The sequence below is a fragment of the Pempheris klunzingeri genome, chromosome 17, assembly GCF_042242105.1.
Source record: "Pempheris klunzingeri isolate RE-2024b chromosome 17, fPemKlu1.hap1, whole genome shotgun sequence".
Classification (NCBI taxonomy): domain Eukaryota; kingdom Metazoa; phylum Chordata; class Actinopteri; order Acropomatiformes; family Pempheridae; genus Pempheris; species Pempheris klunzingeri.
This window is the reverse complement of record NC_092028.1, coordinates 6,393,916-6,417,245: the sequence shown is the minus strand read 5'-3', so window position 1 is coordinate 6,417,245 and position 23,330 is coordinate 6,393,916. Positions and strand designations below refer to the sequence as shown.

The following is a 23,330-nucleotide window of genomic DNA, read 5'->3' as shown; positions in this document are numbered from 1 at the left end:
TGTTCAGCTGAGAGGGAGGAAGAGAGGCATGTCTTTTGTATTTCCTCCAGCTGCTTATGCATTAGAATAATGTTTTTCTTATCTGATGATAGGCGGGGGGAGGAGAGTGCTTTGAGGCTGAACAAAAGAACAAGAGACTGTTTTCCTCAGAGAAGAGTAAGAAGGGAGTAAGGACTGAGACAGGGAACTTTATAACCCCATTCTTCCAACAGGCGATAATTAACATGCACCACTTTGCTCCAGACCCAATTAGTGGTATGATTTTGTCTCTGTGGTAGCAGCCAACAGCAGCCTTAAGCTGAAAAAGCCCTAATCTAATGGTTAGATAAAGGAGACTCTTACCAGCCAGGCTTCAGTCACTTCAGTGTATTCATTTCAAGTACAGTGATGGAGCACGTGTGTGAGGGGGAATCTGAAGGACTGTCAGAATAACAGAGGCTGTCTGGTTAAAGCTTGTTTTAAACATGTTTTTGCAGGAGGTGCTGTATTAGTGGATTATAAAAATATCTAAATGCTTTACCAACTGTAAGGTAGACATGTTGTAAACAAAAGCTGGGTTTATACTAAAGGGTTAACAGAAGTCCCATGATTCTTATTTATAGTCGAGCATCAAAAAGCTCCTCACTTGTGTTTTAATTATATATTAAAAAATTAAACTTCTACATTTCCTCTGTTATATAGAGCAAAAATGAGCCACTTCACTGGAAATGGAATTTACATGTATTTTACTTTCCTCAATCTAATTGTTTTGTTCAGAGCAATTCAAATATTTGCCATCACTGAATTTTTTAGTTCCCTTTTTGCTTTTTTCACACACATCCCTTCCAAACAAAAGAACTGTCAATCAAAGAAGTTGCCAAAGTATGTAAATAGCTGCATTATTTAATAGAATTTATATAACTGTGCAGTGAATGAACAGGGGCTCCCCTTGAAATCAAAGAATGACTGGGGGAGCTGATCTATATGATCATCCCATTCCTCTTCTGTCTACAATATACCAATAAAGTGGTGGCTGGCCTTCCCCTTCACTCCCTTGGGATCACAATATTTAAAATACCATCTGTACCCAGTTATTATAATTCATGTATGTACTGTAGTTAGATTGTGTTCAGTTTAGAGTTTCACAGCACACTTCACTATGTAGCCTGAAATAGAGATAAGGACATGTGGTAAAGTAGTGGTGATTTGCAGGTTGAATTAATCTAACCAAGCTCTTAGTTAATGTTACAAGCTAAATCTACCAATCTGTGAGCACTTACTTGTCCAGACGACTTTATTGTGTACTTGGTGGTTTACATGATATAGTAAATGTCACTGTCATTGATCAATGTAATTGATTGTAAACTTACTAAGAAATTAAAAAAGAAAATGAAAGAACTTTAGGAAAAACATTTTTTTCTTCTCCTCCATCCAGGAATCAAAGTCATTGGTGGAGTGAAGGAGCTAACTGGAGAGGAATTTGGAGTCTTCGTCAAACGAATTTTACCAGGTGGCCTTGCTTCAAGTGATGGTGAGTACTCTATCCTCCCAGAGTATGTTTTCTTAAAATTATTTCCCAAACTCTATTGCTTCAATTCAAATGTAACTATTATACAAAGATTTCAGTGGTGCAAAAAATACAAGGAGGCAGTAAAAATACACAGTCAGACAATCCAACGATACAGGAAAATAAGCTGTAGATCATCAGCTCCAGATGCTGTGTACTATATTATCTTCCTCCCTTATGGCCAGCTTCTCCTTGACTACCCATCCTCTTTGAACAAAAACACCCAGAATACACAAGTCCAGCGGTTACACTAATGGCGCTTTTCCATAGCTCTACTCGACTCGCCTCTACTCGGTTTGGGTTGTTTTCCATTACAATTGCGTACCACCTCAATGTGAGTGGGGTCGTCATAGCAAGGCGGCCCGAAACTCCAGTGGCGTAATTTGTATGCGGCACAAACACAAACACAACTAAGGACATTGAGTGTTTGATTTGTGTGTAGCCGTTTACCTCATTCACAGAAATAATAAAAATGCCCGGTTGCTGTTTCCAGGGTTTTAAAAACGGTGGGTTTGATTCTTGTGAACGAGTTGCTCTCATGACTCATCCAGTGATGTCACTCTCTGACCAATCAGTGGCCTGCAGTCTGTTGATGTCACATTTTCGTCTCGACTCAGCTCACTTGGAACCCCGGCCGAGTAGGTACTAAAAAAAGGTTTAGACTAGTCAACTTTATTGGAAGTGTTGTCATCGTTAGTAACTAAATGCCACAAGCTTTCAACACAACAGTAAGAAGGTACGGTTATTTAGGAAATTTTCTCAAGATTGAAACACTGGAATGCAAGCATGACTTCTCTTTTATCACCATCCTTTATTGATTTTGGGAATTTTTGGGAAGTAACAAACAAATTTGATGCATTTTTCTTCATGTTTTGATTTGGAATAGAATGTGCAGTGCTCCCAATGCATTTGCGTATATGGAAATAAAAGCTATTATAAGGATTTTGAGCTTTACTCACTTTTTTAAACACACTGCTATTATTTTGAACACAACTGAATATCACAGGAGAAATAGTTGAGGCATGTTCATATAAGTCTGAATAATACTATACTTTTCTCCAAACTGAGCTAATATTCCATACATCTGTCATGTTGCAGGGAAAGCAGATGATGATTTTATCACTACTGTTAAGAGTCAAGAGTAAGACTGCAGACAATAGGAGACTGTAGACGGTTGAAAACAGCCATAGTGTGTGTCAGCCGGTTGGTTTCAGCAGGGAGGTTTTTAAGCCTAGATTTGAGTTTATTGTCAATTACTGGAACCATAGAATCCAGATATGTAAGGTGACAATGGATTGTTGTTATCCTGTTCGGCCATTTTTTTTCTTCCGTATGTTTTTCGGCACTTAACTCCTTCATACTTTCAGCTACAGAAACCATTCAAACATCAAAATGTTCAGCTCGTTGAGGACACTCAAACTATATTTTCACACATCTACCTTTTAAACCTTTTAAAATATTCAGCTTTTTTTTAACATTAAAGTCTATGGGCTGAATGTTCAAATCCTCTTCAACTTCCTCCACTTTGAAAAGTTATAGCTTCCTCATACTTTCAGCTAGAGACTTTGTTCAACTTTTAAACAGGTCACAAGACCTACAGCTGTCACAATATAATTCAGCTTTTTGATATCTTTTGACAATATCGCAGTTTTATGCCGTTTTCCCTCCTTTTCAGATTTTTTAATGGGTGTGTATTGCGCTGCCTAGAGTGGGTGACGTCATTGCTAGAGTGCAGAGGAGCAGAAAAATTGTCTGAACATTTTGTCTTTAGTTCGCTCTCACACCCACAGTGTGTCACTCACACTCACCATTTATGCATCAAAACATAGGAAAAGTCGTGCCCGTCACAGTAATGTGGCCACGGAAACAAAAATCATACACAGCTGCTGTAGTATCTGATGGAACTGCACATCATTGGCATCAGAGAAGATACAACACTGCCTCCATGAGCCTCAAAGCGACAGGAGTGCCAACCAACTGCCTCATTGAGTGCCATGTTAACTGAGAGCACAAACTTCAGGAGGGAGGCAGATACAAACACTTTTCTAACCTGCTCCAGCTCTCTCAATTTAGAAGTTAGAGACATCAAACTACATGTATGTGTTCAGCAGAGTGTCTTCTCTCCACATGTCTACACATTAAAGCTGTGACAGTTACTGTTTTTAGCTAAAACCTGGATTTCACAGATGTGTCACAGCTGAAATCTCAATGAAAAGAGCTGTGTGAGGCCAAGAGTGACTCAGCAGGCACCATCACTTTGGCAACCTGAGTGATGAGTAGTGAGTAGTGATGTTTGACACACAGAAACACGTGCATGGTGCATTCACAGGCAGTAGGAAATCCTATCACTTAAATCATGGAACCTTAAACCATGAATTACAACAGACAGCAATGCAATGTGGCGTCAGCTATTCAGCAGGCAGCATTCACACTGCAATTTCTTCAGGAATTGCAAATTTTCTAGTTTATTACTGTTCATTGGTCTACGTATAAATACAAAAAGAACATCTTCACACTACGTGTGATACATGTAATACCAAACAAATTTCTTTGTCATTTTTATGTGCAACACAAAAACAAAATAGCATTTCCCAAAACCCCAGCAAGTAAACTTTGTAGTAGAAGTGAGATGTTTTGGAGTCCCACTGGAATTCTTTGGATGTTCACCGTTGGGTTAGCAGTGTCCATTTTAGTCCTGAGTTGCGATGTTGTTGTTCCTATTCATTCTTTTCTTCCCTGGCATTCAATGTGCAGTTTTTGTTCTGTCCTTTTTGCTCTCACTGTCTGTTTGTCGTAGTAATAAATGTGTGTAAATATAAAATCTGTCCTGAATTTTCTGTAGTTTACTTGCTGTCAGTTTACATATTTGAGTTTCCTTCCACCCATATTTTACAGGAATGCCTTAAAATACATATTGCATGAAACTAAAAATGCAGGTTCTGCATAAAACCTGTTTTCCAGTACTCAAGAACAAATGCAGTTTGACTGTTTAGAACAAAAAAAAAAATCGGGTAAATTTATAGCCTTAGATTTTATATATATATATCATATCTTTTTTTTTAAGTAGAACTGCTTGAGAATTACTTGAGTGAAATAATCAGGAATAGAGATGAAAGGAGTGTTAGACATAGTGGACATTCTGACAGACTGAAGACCTCTGAAATGACACAAGTATTAATGGAACATCTCTCATGTGAGTATGAATGAATAAAACACCACAACATTGTCATGGCCTACTTTCTCTATGCCATAAATGATGAATACAAGATACAGATTAACAGATTTTGGGTGAGTACTGAGAACTGTTGTACTCAAAAATCATCATGGCTTTTTTTTTCTTTCGATAAATTTGATAAATAACGTTAGGGTTGTCCATTCAGTGTACAGAACAATGGACAAACCCAGCCAGCCTAACCAGTTTTTATTAAATTTCCTTTAACCTGTCCAGAACACTGTAAACAGTTCCTGAGATTCTTACCTTATAGTTATTTCTGACTACAGCTTGTATCAAGATCAAAAGGTTCCGCCCTGTCTTTCCTGTGCTAACCTGTTCCTGACTCCACAGTGACCTGTAGACATCTCTCACAAAGTAACTGACATCACCACTGCTCACTGATTTTCTCATAACCTGAATAAAGTGGCATCACTAAGGAGCATTTTAATCTTAACACACCTCACTCAGACTTAACTGGAGTTCTCACTATGTTTTATGGCTTGCCTGATAATCTCACTGAATTGTCATTCCCCTATCACTTCACCATTCAGACTTTTTGCGTTCATGTTAGCTGTGTTCTGTTTGGAATGGGGCATTATTTTATTCTAAGCAATGACTGATGTGCCCATCCTATCAGTGCCAATTTTAGTCAAGACAGAATTATGCCAGTGGTTGCTAGCAATAGTTAACATTTTTAGCATTTGCACAAAAAGTTAGCTTAATGTTTGTCATGCCAATTGAGGACATATGATATATGTTGCATACTATTTCTGTAAGCTCACTGATAACAACCTATATACTGAAGGTGTGTCGATGTCTTCTATGCTTGTTGCAATTTCTGTTGTAATTTCTTCAATTTTTTTGCATCTGACATAGGAGTATGGCATTTACATTCCTAAAGGCATCACTCATCTGTATCAGCACCAGAATAGAAGCATATTAACAGATATAACCACTCTAATTCCACTGGACACGTCACATACCAGACCACTGACTATATAAAGACGGACGATGAATCATCTTTTCCTCCCACTGTATAAAAATGAAGCCCTTAGTTTTTTAGTTTGACCTCATGTCATCCACTAACCTTTGTATACTGTCACTGTATTAGACACAACTCCCCACATTTTTACGTTCTTTTGAAGTCCTTCTCTGCTAAATCGATTCACTGTGAGATTTCTGGTTTCACAACATACATGCAGAGCTATGGTGAAGGAAGAAAACTATGCTGACTACACAGAGTTGGGAGTGATTGAACAGAGAATACAAAGCCACAATACAGCTGCAGCCGGTATTTACGATTAGTAATCCCCCCTAAAACAATTTCAGCTACAGTGGGCAGGTTAAATAAATTTCTGACTTTTTGTCCTATAAATTTCTGATGTCCTTTAGTCTAATGACAATAGCATTTTGCAAATGCTGATCTCTCAGCTCCTTGGGAGGTCTGCTGTTGACAAGGCAGCTGGTCTTGAGGACAGAGACACAGAAACAGAGGTCAGAGTCAGTGTGGCTTGAACAGATGCATGCCTTGGTGGTGCATTTAGATCGCTAACACTTCCAGTGTGAGATAATCCCACGTACAATGTGTCAAGTAGCTTGTTTGTTTGTTTTGTGCCAGTTAGCACTACATCAGACCTGTTTAAATCACTTAAAAAATCTGCTTTGTTATTATGTGAAAAGGCACCTTCAGTCATTTAAGCATTGCCATGCAGCATGCAAATAGTAGACCAATGATATGTAGCCACTGATCACATTCTACCTGCAGTGGATCTTATTTTATTAGCTATCCAAATTGTTTAACCCTCCAGAGTCTTGGGGTAAAATGGCCGTTTTTTAACTACTTTTCATTTTACCTTTGCGTTTCCCATTAAAACTGTTTAGCTTGCCTTTCTTTGTGTTTGTGTCTTGACGCCGACGGGCGGTCGGTGACTCTGAAGAGTTAATAAAGTAAATGGAAATGTATTGTGCAAAGCTGCATGGAGGTTTCTCAAGGACATGATGTTTCAATCAACAGCAGGCCTGGAGGAAAATGTTGTGTCTGGGTAGAGCGATAACTAGGCTGTTGGAGGGAACTTAGAGCTGTGGGCCTGGTAGTAGCACACTGGTATTTCATGTTAGACTTGAGGTTTTGGCCTTCTAGCTGATCTAAGATATGAACATCAGAGTGGAGGATCACTGGTATCAGATAATGTGTTTGGTTCAAAAGTAGTCAGAAGCAGTGTGAGAACTTTGGCAGTCGGAATATTGTGGTATTAAGGTATTATGAGGGTCATCCTTAAACGACAAAAGACTAGATGCATTTATAATAGTCTGAAGAGAGAGGTGGGTGGATTTCCTGGCATGGATTGTCAGATTTTATCACATCAGTACACTAGGCAGGCAATTTATTGAAAGCAGCTTCCCTATCTGATGCCTGGTGTACAAAGTCCATAGAAAGAAAATGGAATCATTATCAAGAACATGTGATACCTCTGAGCAGGTATAACCTCTACACTTTCTTACCCAACTACTGCCATGTCAGCATATCGTGTTCAAGTGGCACACTTTCCTGAGCAAAGAGTTTCCCTGCATCATGTCTAAAAAGTCCTGGGAGCCTAAAGAAGATATCACAAGTTAGCAAAAAGTTCAGCGCAGTAATCAGCTATTACCCCACATTGTTCGAAGTTTTTCTGTGGAGTTGGTTGGAAGAGAACAACATGTTTGTGTTTCATTAGGAACAGCTCAACCATATCAGAGGATATTTGCATTAAGTTGAACCTTTCTGAATTTCTCCTGATTGAACTGCTGGGCCACTTTTGGATCTTAATCTATGGTGGGTGACTCTTGGATGTTATTTCCAAGTTTTATTAACAATAATTGGCATCTTTTCTCCATTCTCCAGTGTTTTAGGCCTTACATACGTTACATCTGTTTGCAAAGTGTATACCGAAACTTTATTAGGCTCATCAAAGTAAGTGGACTGAGAGCAGGGTTGCTCTCATGCTGGGATTTGGTACAGCAGCTTAATTTTGTTGGTTTGAAGTACCACATGGAATCTTTAAGCAGGAATGGTAACAAACAAAGATTGTAACAAAGATCTCCTGACCTCTCTCTGGCCTCTGACAGGAAATCTGATGCCAGGGGACCAGATCTTGGAGGTGAATGGGGACAGTCTAGTAGGAGTCACAAGTGAAAGGTAGGCCAGTTAAATCTTACTGCTCTTTTCATTGCTGTAATCACATGTCTGACTGAGGTGCTGCTGTAACAATAATAAGGAAATGTGATTATGTCCCTCTGTTTGTTTTACAGAGCTGTGGATGTCTTGAGAGCAGCTTCTGCAACCAATCACATGCGTCTCCTCATAGCCAGAGATGAGGAAGCAAAGTAAGCAAATGTCTATGCAATGCAATACAATACAGTTAGGCCCAGAAATATTTGGACAGTGACACAAGTTTTGTTATTTTAGCTGTTTACGAAAACATATTCAGGATACAATTATATAATCAATATGGGTTTAAAGTGCAGACTCTCCGCTGTAATATATAGTATTCACATCCAAATTGGAAAAAAAGAAGAAATCCATCAGAGAGATAGCAGAAATGTCAGGAGTGGCCAAATCAACAGTTTGGTAGATTCTGAGAAAAAAAGAGTGCACTGGTGAGCTTGGGAACTCAAAAAGGCCTGGACGTCCACGGAAGACAACAGTGGTGGATGATTGCAGAATCCTTTCCATGGTGAAGAAAAACCCCTTCACAACATCCACTCAAGTGAAGAACACTCTCCAGGAAGTAGGTGTATCAGTATCTAAGTCTACCATAAAGAGAAGACTTCATGAGAGTAAATACAAAGGGTTCACCACAAGGTGCAAACCATTAATCAGCCTCAAAAATAGAAAGGCCAGAATTGACTTTGCCAAAAAACACCTGAAGAAGCCAGCCCAGTTCTGGAACAGCATTCTTTGGACAGATGAGACTAAGATCAACCTGTACCAGAATGATGGGAAGAAGAAAGTTTGGAGAAGAATTGGAACAGCTCATGATCCAAAGCACACCACATCTTCTGTAAAACATGGTGGAGGCAGTGTGATGGCATGGCCATGCATGGCTTCCAATGGCACTGGGTCACTTGTGTTTATTGATGATGTGACAAAAGACAGAAGCAGCCGGATGAATTCTGAAGTGTATAGGGATATACTTTCTGCTCAGATTCAGCCAAATGCAGCAAAGTTGATTGGATGGCGCTTCACACTACAGATGGACAATGATCCAAAACATACTGCAAAAGCAGCCCAGGAGTTTTTTAAAGCAAAGAAGTGGAATATTCTGCAATGGCCGAGTCAATCACCAGATCTCAACCCAATCAAGCATGCATTTCACTTGCTCAAGACAAAACGTAAGGCAGAAAGACCCACAAACAAGCAACAACTGAAGACAGCTGCAGTAAAGGCCTGGCAAAGCATCACAAAGGAGGAAACCCAGCGTTTGGTGATGTCCATGGGTTCCAGACTTCAGGCAGTCATTGCCTGCAAAGGATTCTCAACAAAATATTAAAAAGTAACATTTTACTTAGGGTTATGTTAATTTGTCCAATTACTTTTGAGCCCCTGGAATGAGGAGCATTGCAAGAGCTACAATTCCTACATGTTTAATCATATATTTTTGTTCAACCCCTTGAATTAAACCTTAAAGTCTGCACTTCAATTCCATTGTAGTTGTTTCATTTCAAATCCAATGTGGTGGCATGCAGAGCCCAAATCATGAAGATTGGGTCACTGTCCAAATATTTCTGGGCCTAACTGTATATTCATGCAGTGGCATTCTGGTTCTCACAGTGCTAGTGCTTACCAGGGGTGATTATTTTTCTCCAAGCTATAATGCGGAGTTTGCAGGCTCTTGTGTAGTGAACTATCAATCCATAATTAGATTCTTAACCTTCTAAGCTACTGCACCACATTTTATACTTTTATAGTTAAACATTCAGAATGATTATTCTTGCCCAGGCAAAGCCCAGACATTTCCTTTGTAATTTTTCAAATTGAATTGTTTTCGTAAAAAACTTACGCAACGTAAAAGCAGGCCAGTTAGAGGATTTCTTGTTAGTAGATCTGTGATTTTAGCATGAATTTGAAAACTGTTAAATCCATCAGCTGATCGTGGGAACTGTGGGAAGCAATCCATGTAATTATTGAGGGTGATATGGTAACCATGGTAGCATGCATTTGCACAAGAAAGTGAAAAGCAGTTCAAACATAAGCTGTTTTGTGTATTGTGTGTTACGGGCACATGATAAGCAGTTGGTAATGCTAATTCTGAAGTTGTGCCATTAAACCGTTGCATAAGAAGTGGACTACAAGACGTGGATGACTTTGTTAAAACTATGTGGTAAACATGATGGAAATCTGAAATTTCTGTCTGAAGTTTCATGTCAGGAAGGTTAGTCTCCTCATTGCTTCAAACTGACTAATGTTTATGCCTCCTCACTGGAAGCTTGGGTGCTTTCTGCTCAAGTTTTTTAATGTGTAAACTGATAACGTGCATAAAAACAGGTGGATTGAAATGCTGTTAGTAACAATTCCCTTGCAATATTATGTTAAAAGAGACTGTCCTGTTTCTGCCTGTCTTTTATAAGTCATGACATATGAGATCCAGTTGCTGTCTTGACTAAATGCATGCATGTGCTGATTATGCAGGATGACAATACCAAAAACTGTCTAATTATTGAGTTACCTGTCAGTCCATATGACTTCATGTGACATGAAACAAACCAGACCACTAAAAGGCAAATTTTTTCTTTGGTCATGTTACCTGCTACCACACAAGCTATAATGAATCTAGCTATTATATCATGTTATATTATATTGAATAATATGAGTAAATAAGGCAAATGAAACAGCTAAACAAATGAAGAGTAGTATTGACATGGCAAAACTGGCATAATGATGGCAGAGGCCAGTAATATTAGTGTTCGACCATCTTTCTAATCACAATCAGTTCGGGTGAAAACAAGGTCAGTGCCAGCAGTCAGCATCATAAGGCTCACTTTCTCCTCAAATCCACTTTAGACAACATAATCCTTAATTGTAAGTTGACAAAGGTGGTAGTGGATTTGCATATTTAAACCAAAGCTTAAATCAAGGCAGTTCCACACGAAGGCGTCAGCTCAGATTTTTCCTAAAAAATTTGGTATTTTCTGCCTGTAAGTGTAATCCTCAGTGAAGAGACTCTGACACAAGCAGGATTTACACCTCGGCTGTTAGAGAGGATATGTGTCAGAAATTAGAAGTTAATAGTGGTAACACCACTATGACACATCCACCAAGTATCAGACTGTGGCTTTAATGGTCAGATTCTAGTATGAATATGTAGAACTGCATGAATGTGATGCAAAATACTGGCAAGTGACATGTTTAGACTTATGAAGGTTAAAACATGAATGTCGTCTGTTGTGTAATTTTGAGGCGAGTGTGGCAATAGTGATGGACCCCCCCCCCACCCCCCTTGTCTTTGTGTGGATCTGAGTGACAGCAGACTAAGGGAGGGGAGAGAGCTTAACCTAGGGCAATGCTCCTGACGAGATGAGCCTTGTGTGTTAATCTGTGCTCTGTGCTTTCACTACCCAGCAACCTAGAGTTGAGGAGCTGAAGGGGAGGAGAGTGGACAGCAGGGAGGAGGGGGGGATTATGCCTGCCTGTCTGCCTGCCTTCCTGTCTGTCTGTCTTTTTCTGTGTGTTTGTGCCCCCCCCCCCAACAACAGATCCATAACAACCTCAGTAAAGTCTATTCTTTAACAGAAGGGTAAACCCACTTAAAGCACAACATGACCTGAAACAACAAGATGAAAGGAATTTTCCAGTAGCGAGCCAAATTAGAAAGCAGGCTTTGGTATGGAGCTGGTATGGAGTCTTACAGAATATGGACCCTTGATATACCATCACACATCACATTACTACCATCACATTTATGGTGACAGCTCGTCATACAGCTTGTTGATGCTGACAGAGCAACAGAAATACTGTGTTTAAATGTTCAAGGGTTTGAGAACACACAAATAAGGGACTTTAAGAGAAGGCAAAAGCATTATTGAATACTAAGATTTATGTTTGTTCAAATTAAAATTGATCAATGATCAATTTGAAGACAATATAAATAAATAAAGTTGCATACACAACATACACATCGTGTGGTTTAAGTTTCATTTGGCGTGGTTTATAGTACAGATATGCATTACCTGCAATCTTTATGCCTTCATATTAGGATCCATAGTGTAAATTGTTTCCTATATAATAAAAACGGTTAGAGAGTTCATTGAAGCCAGCTTGGTAAACCCATGTTTTGTGAACCACAACACCGTCCTTCGTCACAGATTCACACTTATTGAAAACTCACTACATTACACTGCCCTGCATTGTGGATTTTAATACAAAATAGTTTGCAGTGAAATAGTGAAAACTTTGCAGAATTGTTTGACTGGAAACACAGAGGGTATTTCTTCCTATGATCAGAAAATTCCAGGTGTTACATTTTTGAACACTAGTAAGTCTGCAGAGCACTGTTTTAATAAATGGGTTCACATTGTTATTACAAGTTCTATCCGCTATTGGCATGTAAATATGCAAATACATGCCATGTGCATGTGATGCACGTTTGTGGGTACTGCAGAGGGTGGCAATGCAAGTCTTCATGGTCAAATCATTCACAAAACCCTCCTATTTTCTACTGGAGCTAACATTTGAGTAGACAACTGTTGGCTATTCGCTGCTCTTCAGAGGCACATGGTTGGCCTCACCTGTTTAATGAGATAAGGTAGAAAATGCATTTGTTAGATGTTTATCTCCCAAAAAACATCAATAAAATGGTAGTTGGAGCATCTTTATCCTCTATAATGTGACATATTTCTGAGTGAAATGTAATATGTGGTCAGGGTATAATTACTCAGGGAGTGATTTAATCAAATTGTTTGGTAATACAATACTTACCAAACAATAATAGCATAATATTAGCATATACAAGTCCCCCGTTATATAGCCTACACCCACACACCCCTCACCCGCGCTGTTATCAGGACCTGGAGGATGAGAGAAAGTAATAAGTTACACCTCAATCTTTGGAAATGTAAACATATATTTTACCAACTGATATCCTAGCATCCAACTCTAAAATGTTATATTGCATTAGCTGGAATGGAACACTAGGTAAGGTAAGGTCAAGAGCTGTTTTCTTTGATGGGAGGGGTTAGCCAACTGCCCAAATTACATTTGATGAAATAGAATCATGTATACATGATCCATGAGCAGAAGGTGACTTATCAAAGCGTTTTTCAAGAGGACAAAAGAGATATTTAGACTTACTGTCTATTCTAAAATACTGTTTATCACATATATTTGACTAATGCCAAGAGATATGAGAACAATTGAAATAAAGAGAGAAAAGGAAGTTCGAATAAGTATTCTTATTTCTCTGGGTTATAAAAGATACACACATGTTGAAGAGAAATGGTGGCACCAATCATCTATCGCCGCTGGTTACGGTGCAGCCTGAGGTCATCTTTTTGTACAATTTGTGTCCTTATTTACCATGGAGCCAATGTGACTGCTTATCATAATCTGCTTAGAAACGCCACATTGAAATCATCATCCACAGGGGATATAATATTGTTGGTAGCAAAAACAGGAAGCAGATACATAATTTCCAGTCAGTATATATTGTTTTCCCATGAAACTGTGTTGCTGAGATGACCAAAGTTATTACTAATTTTGTTGGACTCAAAGTTTTTCAGCTTGTTGTTAAAATATCAGTATGACTATTAATAGTTTTTTCTTAGTGATATTAGATGCTGCTGAGTAACATTTTGGCCTAATGAACCCACCTTTATCATTAGGCTACTAAAGACCAAAAGCTGATATTAAACGAAAAAAAGTTTTGCATTTTTTTATTAAATGTTCTACTCTTTCCATTTTCTGTAATCAAAAATTTTCTTCCGTGTCTATTTTTGAAAACTCTCAGAACCCTCCAAAAAAAACTGTCGTCAAGAAATTTTATAACTGCACATGTACAATGTTTCTCTTTTGGTTTCCGGTTTTACAGGAAAGAATTTGCTGAGTTGCTGGAGAAGTATGGATCTAATGGTAGCACAGGATCCACACGCAATTCTCCCATCCAGCAAGGTAGGCATACCACTACGAAGTTGTATGATTCATTACACATTCAGTCTTCTCCACAAACAGTAACTTTAATTTAATGGGAGGATTTACACGTGTCGCACATGTAAATGTGTGTGAAATTCCGTGATCGAGGTCCTGTACACCATGTCTGTGTATCTCTGTACCCTTCTATATTTGACAGTAGTACTAAGCCTTTAGGCCTATAGCTTTAGGAGAAAGTCTGCCTGTAAAAATGGCTCATGACAAGTGCACTTGTCCATTACACAATTGCCAACATCTGTTTCAGACAGGAAGGAGGCAGCCAGCCGGCACAGATGTGTTAAAACACAGTTTCAGCACATGAGCAGTCATGTATGCTCTGTACTTCAGATGGTGCTGGTGCGTCAGCTCCAGAATGAGGATACAATGCAGTGCAGGATTTAAGGCCATCTTGTTGATATAAAACAAAAATCACTAACACTGGGAGCTGGCATACCACATATTCAAAGATGACAAGGTGATGGGTTACAGGTCTCTGCAGGTCTTTGCAATAGACCTGGAACCTGTTGGTCATGGCTAGGGACTTGTTGATCTTAACTTGAGGTTAGATTTAGGACTTGTTCATCTTGATTTAGGATTTGCTAGTCTTGATTTATGACTCCATAGCCAAGATGTGAGACTTACTTGAGACTTAGACAAAATAGATTCAGTACCGTCTCTGAAAATATACTCTTATGTCACTGGGAAATCACATCACAGGCTGTATTCTATTCTTGACAATAACAAACTATACAGTTGTGTGTATGAGCATAGCTTGTTATGAACAGAAATGGCCTGTGTCCTTGTTTCAGCTGCCATAGGACAACATGGAGAAGGTACTATTTTCTCCATCTGATTCTACAATTTTAAGCCTTTTGGAATCACAGAGCAAATGTTTGAGTATAAAACACTTTGTTTATGATGCACAGGATGACAAACAACCAGATCCAATTCATGTTAACACATATATTGCGAACATATAGTGACTGAGTATTTTCTTCCATGTTCAGCTGTGCTTCTCCACATTTAGTTAGAAACAAGAGCTCTATACATAATAACCCACAAAATAAAGTCTTTTCAGCCAATTTTATCAAACAATGCAAGACATCCTTTACTGCTGAATTTCAGTTTGAATAACCTTCCCACTATGAGATTTACCTTTGAAACTGAGGACAGAAAAGAAGCAGATGATTACCCCAGGAAGTAGATAGAAAAAAAACAAATCTGGTGACTATTTTGGCAGCTCTGTAGTTGGTTTGGTCAGCATATTGGGTATTATTCAGTGCTTAGAGTCACTAAGGCTTAAGACATGTTTAACAGGTCGATAGAGGTTTTTCACTGAAGAGCCTCAGTGCAACCAGAGCCATCTGTAGCAGCAGTAAATTGCTGAAGGCTTCTATTTCTGTACGGTGCATCTGAAATGTGCAAAAATGGTCCTCCCTGCACTGCTCTCTTTATAGAACACATATCAGGACACCAGCATGTTTGCTTACTACCCCTCATACAAATAATTACTAATCTGGGGTTGTCCAAGGCCATTTTGACAATTGTTCATTTTACACCCTCTAGCAAAGCACAGGTTAAATTACTCTGTTTTGTGTTTTTCTTCTTTTCGTGCCATTCCAAAGGAGGTCGCTACCTGGATAGTACATCTTCTGGTTCCTCATCTCGCTCCCAGAGTCCTTTGCTGTTAAGCCCAGCAGGCTCTCAGAACATGTATAACAACACTGGGTCCATGCTGCGCTCCCTCAGGTAATTCTTTTTTTTTAAAACAGGTGTCACATCAACCATGACACTGCCCTCCCGTTGTTAAGAGACTGATTTGGCAAGTAGTGCTAAACATTTGCACAAAACCCAGATTTACAAACCAACTATTTCGCTGATTTGCATCCACGTGTGTCATTACTATTCTTGGCAGCTGGGCAGTTGACATAAAATTTTAAATAATCCACACCTGTGTGCTCTATTCAGCTAAACCTGTGCTCACAGATTACAAAGTACTTTAACAAGCATTTGCAACAATAAAATGAGGGCAACATCTTCATCAATTTGACAGCACATGCACAGCATTTAGAAAACACGCTTCAAATACAGAAACGCACTGCAAATTTAGAAAACAGCACGTGACGCACTGGATTGTCAGTTAGATGAGGATGTCCTCTGCACATCATTGTTTCCAGAGGACACTAGTGCTCGTATGGACACACTTGTTGCCACAGTTTGGGTCTCTGTATCATCCTTTTATCTTTATGTTACGGATTTGTGACCCCTGCTACTGCTCTACTCTGCGCATGTGCAGAAAGTTGAACGTGAACTTCAATGTTAAAAAAGCTGCACATCACAGAGATTTTTTACTTGTATTTATGTTGACTGTTTGTAAAGTTGTGTCATTTAGTGTATTTACCAACTAGCAATAATTGTTTATTCTCAGGAGACTTCATGCCTTAAATAATCTCCATAGACACAACTACATGCAGCAGTAGAGCAGTAGCAGAAGTCAGAAATCCAGAACATAAACATAAATAGATGATACACAGACCCAACTTAAAACAGTCAAAGACTCAAAAATCTTTTTTTGTAACTTAAAAGATTAATGTGTTCGTCTCCATGTTCTCTCAGTCATCCAGGTGAAGGAGTTATTCAACTAATTTCAGTGGCACGGTCAAGCAGTTTGGGGATCACCATCGGAGGGGGCTCCAACAGGCCCGATGGCCCTGCAGTCTTCATCCAGGAGGTGCTGTCTGGAGGAGACTGTCACCGGGTAAGAAATCTGGCAAAATGAAATTAAATCCCAAAACTACCATTGAAGGCGAGAAAAATATGAAGCAAGTAGCTAAGGGAGTAATTTGTTCAAAGCCATATGGTGACATTTTTGAAAACGAAAATGCTACATATGTTACCATATAACAGTCAAAAATAGTTATAGCCCAAAATGGCTAAATTTTCAGCAGCTTTTCTGAAACTGTGATGCAATTTGTAATCTCTCTAGTGTCACCTTGACACCCCAAAAGAAATGACCATAAGGTGACAAATACAATCCTGTCAGTTAAAGCCTGTTGAATATTTAGAAATTCATGCTGGATTTAAGAATATTAAACACTGCTTGAATATTTCTTGGCATTTGTGTTGTTTTGGTGTCAGGCTGCTCTACCAGAGGAGTCCCAGAGTCCCAGAACAGACACTACACCAAATGTGAAGGTCAGCCATCAAACTAGGACTCTGCTTAGGGCATCACCCTGCTGCTGCTCCCCCTTTACATACATGTACACAAACACACACACACACACACACACACACACACACACACACACACACACACACACACACACACACACACACACACAATTACAATGCAGCGGAATTTGTATCTACCAGTATTTGCATATTGGTAGATACCACATGCCACAGGAGCAGCAGCAGCACCTGCCGTCCCCCTACACCTATTTTAAGATTTAAGTCTTCAGTGGACCTAAAAATGCTCAGTAATTTAATAAGCTGGTCACTGTAGTTTTTTTTTTATAAAATATAACTTAAACGGGATGAATGGTAAATTTTTGGGGGATTAATTCAAGCACATTTAGTGCTCTAGTGAGTTTCCATTAACAGGATGGTGTAGGTGGAACTGAGTCAAAATAAACTTGCGATTGTGTGTTGATGGTAATGAAGAGCCATGTCACCCAGTGCAACACTGTGGTTTATTGTTGTATATATGGACTACAATGGCGCTCCACGGCACAGATCAATTAGATATATCAGACTTCTGATGTACGCACAATACTTGTCAGCAGGATCCTTTTATTGCTGATTTTGGTGACAAAAAGACATTAAATAGAACATCGCCAGACTTATTCTTCAATCTCTGGATCTTTACACATCCTGAGAAGCACTATTTGATTTTGACCAAATGGCTACTGGCCTGCGGCTGAACAATATTGCGAAGGAGTGTACATGTAAGCGTTGAGGTGAGAGAGAAAAAAAAGGTAGATGTTCCATTTGTCCTGATGGGAAGTTGCTGGTAAACATGATGGATGAGCTCTGCACCCTGGCTTGAGTTTCTCAGGGAATATAGGGGACACAATCATTTGTGCTTGACAGAAACAAGGCAACCAGTGCTGGATACTGCAACCTCACAGGAGGCCTTTGAGACCATTTTGCTGGAGGAGAGAGCAGCAAATGAAAGCTATTTGGTTAACACAAAGGCTTCATCAGTACAGTACACTGTACACAGTTTGTCAGATTGACATGAAACCAAGTCATGCTGACAGTGCCATGCATCTAGAATAGCCTTTATTGTCATTGCGGTACAATGAAATTAGTACTATCAGATTGTACTAGATTGAGACACGGTTCACTGTGCTTTTGTTAAATGATATTGCAACTTGGACTTTGTTTTTGTTGTTGTTTTGCCTGTCAATCATGGAGCATAGTGGTCTGCCAGAGTACTGGAATCGTTGCTAATAGGCATGCTGTTTCATTCATGCTTCACCATCACTGTCTCATTTATATTTAATTACCACTAAACCTTATGGCAGTACCAGCTGCTAACAAGCGACAACATATGCTAAATTCTTTTATCAGCTGTTACCTTTATCAGCTGTATGCTAAATACCTTTATCTACCTTTATCAGCTGTTGGTGTTGGAGTTGGAGTCCAATCGCATTCATACAGGTGCCTTTAAACCTTGCGCTTCTTACTGATTATCCTACTGACATGCTCATGCCAATGCACAACTCCGTCCATCATATGCCAAGTTTTTGGTATTGATAATGTAAGATGTTCATGTCCATGTTCGTTGAGGGAGATCCATGCTTTCAGAGCTCACTGAAGTATCAAGTCAAGTCAGATTTTAGTTATATAGCCTGAATTCACAAATCACAATTTGCCTCAGGGGCTTCTCAATCAAACTGAACAACTACTCAATGATATTACGCTCACTCAGCCCAGCAGTCTGGGATTTAGGCCCATATTGGATGCATCAGCACTTCACAATTTGTTTTCAGCGCAAATACTTTACATACATACGCAAATACAATGTAGAAAGTTGAATGCCTTTTATGGAGTGGAAAGTAAGGAGTGGATGTGTGATAGATGCAGGAGGCTGAAACTCATGGCCCATTGCAAACCTGCAGTTACAGTGACATTTGCTCAGACAAAGCTACAATTTGAAAAACTCTGATTAGACATAAAGAAAAAGTTGTTTTTGAACCAGGATTCTGCAGAATTCACAAAAATTAATGTTCAAATCAAAGGTTTACTTACAAAGTTAATTGTTGAGATTCTCAAAGACGGCAACGTCACCACATCTTAGCTGGTAAAGAAAGACAAACATTACATTTACAGTCCCACTTCCTGCTTTAACTTTGACTTTCTCCATTATGTGTAGTTGCACATGGAATTGTTTTCAACCTGTCTGATTGTCTGACTCCTTGTATTTCTTAACCTTCTTTTAAGCACATATTGTAGCTAGATATTTCCAGAATGGTGCTCAACTTATTTCAATGAAAGTTGCTAACCAGTGGCAAAAAAGTTTCAGCCTTCCTCAAGCCTCTGTATTTTAGCCCATAGAGCTTTAGCGTTATAGTTCCTCTCTGCCTGAGCTACTGACCTCCTGCTTATTCCCTGTATGCGTGAATGGAATGAAAAAAAATTAGATTCTTTAAAATGTATTATTTTACAACCATTTTTGAGCCAGTCACTATAACTATTCTGACTTTGGCCACTATACAAAAACCATCTAGCAGAGTACCGTTGCTGGTGCTTAGTCACTTCCCTTGTTGGGCTGTGTTGCAGCAATGTCACCGTGTGCCAAAGATATACATAGGTAATATCAGACAAGAAACGTAATGGAGACCAGTGGTGCCATTACATTATGTGGTTCATGGCAGTTTGGTGATGTTTGATAGCAAGCAAGCTCAAACTGGCAGTCAAATAATGAGTACTCACCTCTTCCTGGTTGTCTGTTTAGCAGGGGGCGGAGACAAAAGGCTGAGGTGTGTCCAAGCACCTGCCTAAGAGCTCCAGGAGCAAACCATTACAATGAGGGGTGGGGGTGGGGGTGGGGGTGGTGTAGAAGCAAAAACACTTGCGTATATTTGATTATTTGAGTGTATGTGTTATTGGTTTATGGTGGGGATGTGTATTAAATGTGGCATGTGGTTTGTAGTCCCACCTAAGTGGTTTTGCCTGCCTAGTTACCTGCAGCCAGGAGGGTATACAAGGCAGCTAGATGCTTTCAGTTGGTGTTGGTGTGTCTCACTGTGTCTTATGGTGTCTGGATGGAAAACAATAAAAGGCCACATTGGTGTGTTGCATTTTACCTCTGTCTCGTGCCTCTGAGTGGAATTTAAAGCTACCGCCGGTCAATCCGACAAAACATTAGTGAAAAATAGCAGTATTATCTCTTTCAAAACAGAGTCAAACAAGCAGGAACTCACTCAGATGCACTCTATACTCTCATCAATTGAAGGGGAAGTGGAATGATGGTCCAACAAGCAGGTGTACTGAAGCAATCCTGCACACTCCTCTTCTTGGCATATATTGCTTCCTTTCTCCTTTTCTCCAGCCTCCTCTGCTTCTCTCTCTCTCCCTGATCCTATCCTCCTCGCCTCTCTGTCCGCCCACTCACTGTCAACTGTGGGCAAAATGACAAGGAAGAGAAAAGAGGAGAATGAAGGGCAAAGACAGAAAACACAGGAATCTTCACTTGTGTTTATATACTTAAGAAAGCAGTTTCTAAGCGGATTTTTCTTGTTGCATATGTCCTGCAAGGTTTTACATGATTTGGATTCAAAATGCAAGTTAGTGCCAGTGAATCACAGAGAGAAAATGTATCCTATGATCTCTGTGGAAAGAGCTCTGTTTGAGCAGTAGTTTGCTGTGTACAAGATGTACAGAATTCTAAAATATGATTGTTGTGACTTTATTAAATGCTGTCAGGACGTCTGACAGCATGCCTTAATAAGAAAAAGCAGGCCATCTCCACCAGATGAGGCATCAGTTATACCTTGGCTTATTTACGCAGATTGGTTGGACACCTATGCTGATGATACTTAATTGTACATTTCAGTTTGGCATAAAGACCCTCAGGGTTTGATTTCAGTTACAACCTGTTTATCTGCTATCAACACTTAGCGTGATATACTATCACAGACATTTGATAACCTGTCTAATCAAATCTGATGTCATGTTAGATTCTGATTTAAAGCACCGTCATCAAGACAACCAAAGATTGACCAACACAGCCAAATACTGACCTTCTTGACACAGAATCACGCCCCCATCAAAAGAGATTTGGAAATTTTCATGTGAAGTGATGTGAATGTTATTTGTACAAGTGTGTGAAGATTGAGTGGAGGGCAACCTCTGTGGATCTGTTGATTCTGAATGCAAACTGACTGTGGGTCCAGGCAGGCTGGGGTACTGTCTTTGATGTTCATAGGAACCAGTTTCTTCTAAAGCACTTCATTAGAATGGGGGGAGTGGCAGTTCTTAAGACTAGAAACTAAAGATTAACAGGGACAATGGTGGCTGTCTTCTAAGTGGAAACACTGTAAGTGAATCTTCTCGCTGATTGACACAATAAACATACAGGGATGCCATCAGGCTCAGCAGCTTTACTCATATTACTCTCATATTCATATTTCTCTCTCTCTGGGTTTTCTTACATCTGCTATGGATACTGACAGTATACAGTATTTTGAAGGTGGGGCAGACCTGACAGCTGAATTGTTGAGGAGATCAAAGTGAGCATAGAATGTGTTAAGGCTCATCTGGCAACATGGCTTCACACACGATGGGAGCACGTCTGCTTTTGTAGTCTGGGATGTTTTGCATCGCCTGCCACATATCTTTAATGTCGTGGTCTCTCTCCATGTCATTTTGTGTTGCCTCCTTGATGTCAGCCTTCAGTGTTGGTTAGGCGGTATTGTACTCTTGTCATCTGATTGCAAGGCAGCTTCTTTGGCTCTGGATAGGGCCCTCACCTCTTCATTCATCCAGGCTTTTGTTTATTTATTATTTTACTTTCCCTCACCTAGTTTGAGAGACATCTCTACAGCATGATCTTTAAGACTGACTCATAGGAACACAGTTCACTCAGAGAAGAGAGGCAGGAATGATGTTGGTGCTGTCAGGTGGAACAGTGAACAGGGTCGCTAACACCTTCATTTTGATTATCCCTGTATGTCACAAAAGATTGTATCAAACATGTGGTCTGCCATTCAATTGGTCAAGTAAGAATTTATAACAGTGATTGCTTAACCTGACACAGTAACCATCTCAAAAGATCCCAGTATTACTTAGGTTGCATACTTATGTAAAAATGTTGAATAATGGCTCCGTTGTTTTATCAATTTGTATATGTGCTGACACAGTTGGATGTGGAATATTGTTTGGACTTAATGTTAATTTGATCATTACAGTTATTTTAGCATTTTAATAATATAATCATAATAACCATGTGTGTTTTCTGCTTTTACAACTACCCCCACATGGCCAAACAGTTAATGCAACTAACTATGTACACAGGGACTCTTGAACACAAGATTCTGATGGAAAAAAAAGAAATCATCTAAAACTGCATAGTCATCACTTCAGACACACTGTATTAATCCAGCATGAGTACTGACAGATTTTGTCAGGGATGAGACTGCAGTGCAGCAGGCATGTGTGCATAAGATTTCTTTTCACCCATTTGTTTTTCACTGACTTACGGAGTCAAAATCCCCAATAACAGATGGTGAATGCTACAGGATAGCAAGACTACATGCAAATGTGGTAGAGATGCCCACACTCTGTCATTGAGTGTCTTTTTATCACTTGACACTGTACACTACTGATACTGACTCTCTCAGCTTCTCAGTCTTCTGCTTATGGAAGCAAGTTGTCCATTTCCCCCAAATCCCAACCTTTAATCCCCTGTGCCATGTAGGAAGCAAGCTAGCGTTTGTGATTTACTGTATAGGATGATTCAGCTGGGGAATTATGCAGCTATGGATAGATAGATAGATAGATAGATAGATGGATAGATGGATAGATAGATAGAACATATATAAAATAACTTAACTTCCTGAAGCATAGTAGATATTAATCCTGAAACATTTTTTTCTATACCAAAACAAGTACTTTTGTTGCCTTAAACTGACCAAACTGTAACTGTTTCACAATGTTAACAATGTGTTTATCATTGTTACCATGACGATGAAGGTCTGATAGATAGGTGCAGATGGCCCAGTCTGAAACATTCTAATTGTAATTGTAAAGATAACAACTGTTAACATTCATCAGTCCATTTAATGGAGATGGCCAGTGCCTCTTCTCAAACAGCATGTCAAGGTGGTAGGTGGTAGGATGTTGTGTCCTCTTGGCCATCACCACCTCCAGATAGTCCAGCTCAACTTCTTCTCCAATTATGG

At 39.4% G+C, this 23,330-nt stretch overlaps 1 protein-coding gene across 1 annotated transcript in view; it reads left to right on the top strand.

Annotated features, from left to right (window-relative positions):
* LOC139216503 (syntaxin-binding protein 4) overlaps positions 1–23,330 on the top strand; it is a 52,113-nt gene that overhangs the window by 7,304 nt on the left and 21,479 nt on the right. Inside the window, exons 3-8 of the mRNA XM_070847641.1 lie at positions 1,415–1,510; positions 7,866–7,935; positions 8,049–8,123; positions 13,823–13,902; positions 15,546–15,669; positions 16,537–16,678. Of these exons, the coding sequence (XP_070703742.1) occupies positions 1,415–1,510; positions 7,866–7,935; positions 8,049–8,123; positions 13,823–13,902; positions 15,546–15,669; positions 16,537–16,678 (587 nt within the window). The remainder of the gene's footprint in view (positions 1–1,414; positions 1,511–7,865; positions 7,936–8,048; positions 8,124–13,822; positions 13,903–15,545; positions 15,670–16,536; positions 16,679–23,330) is intronic.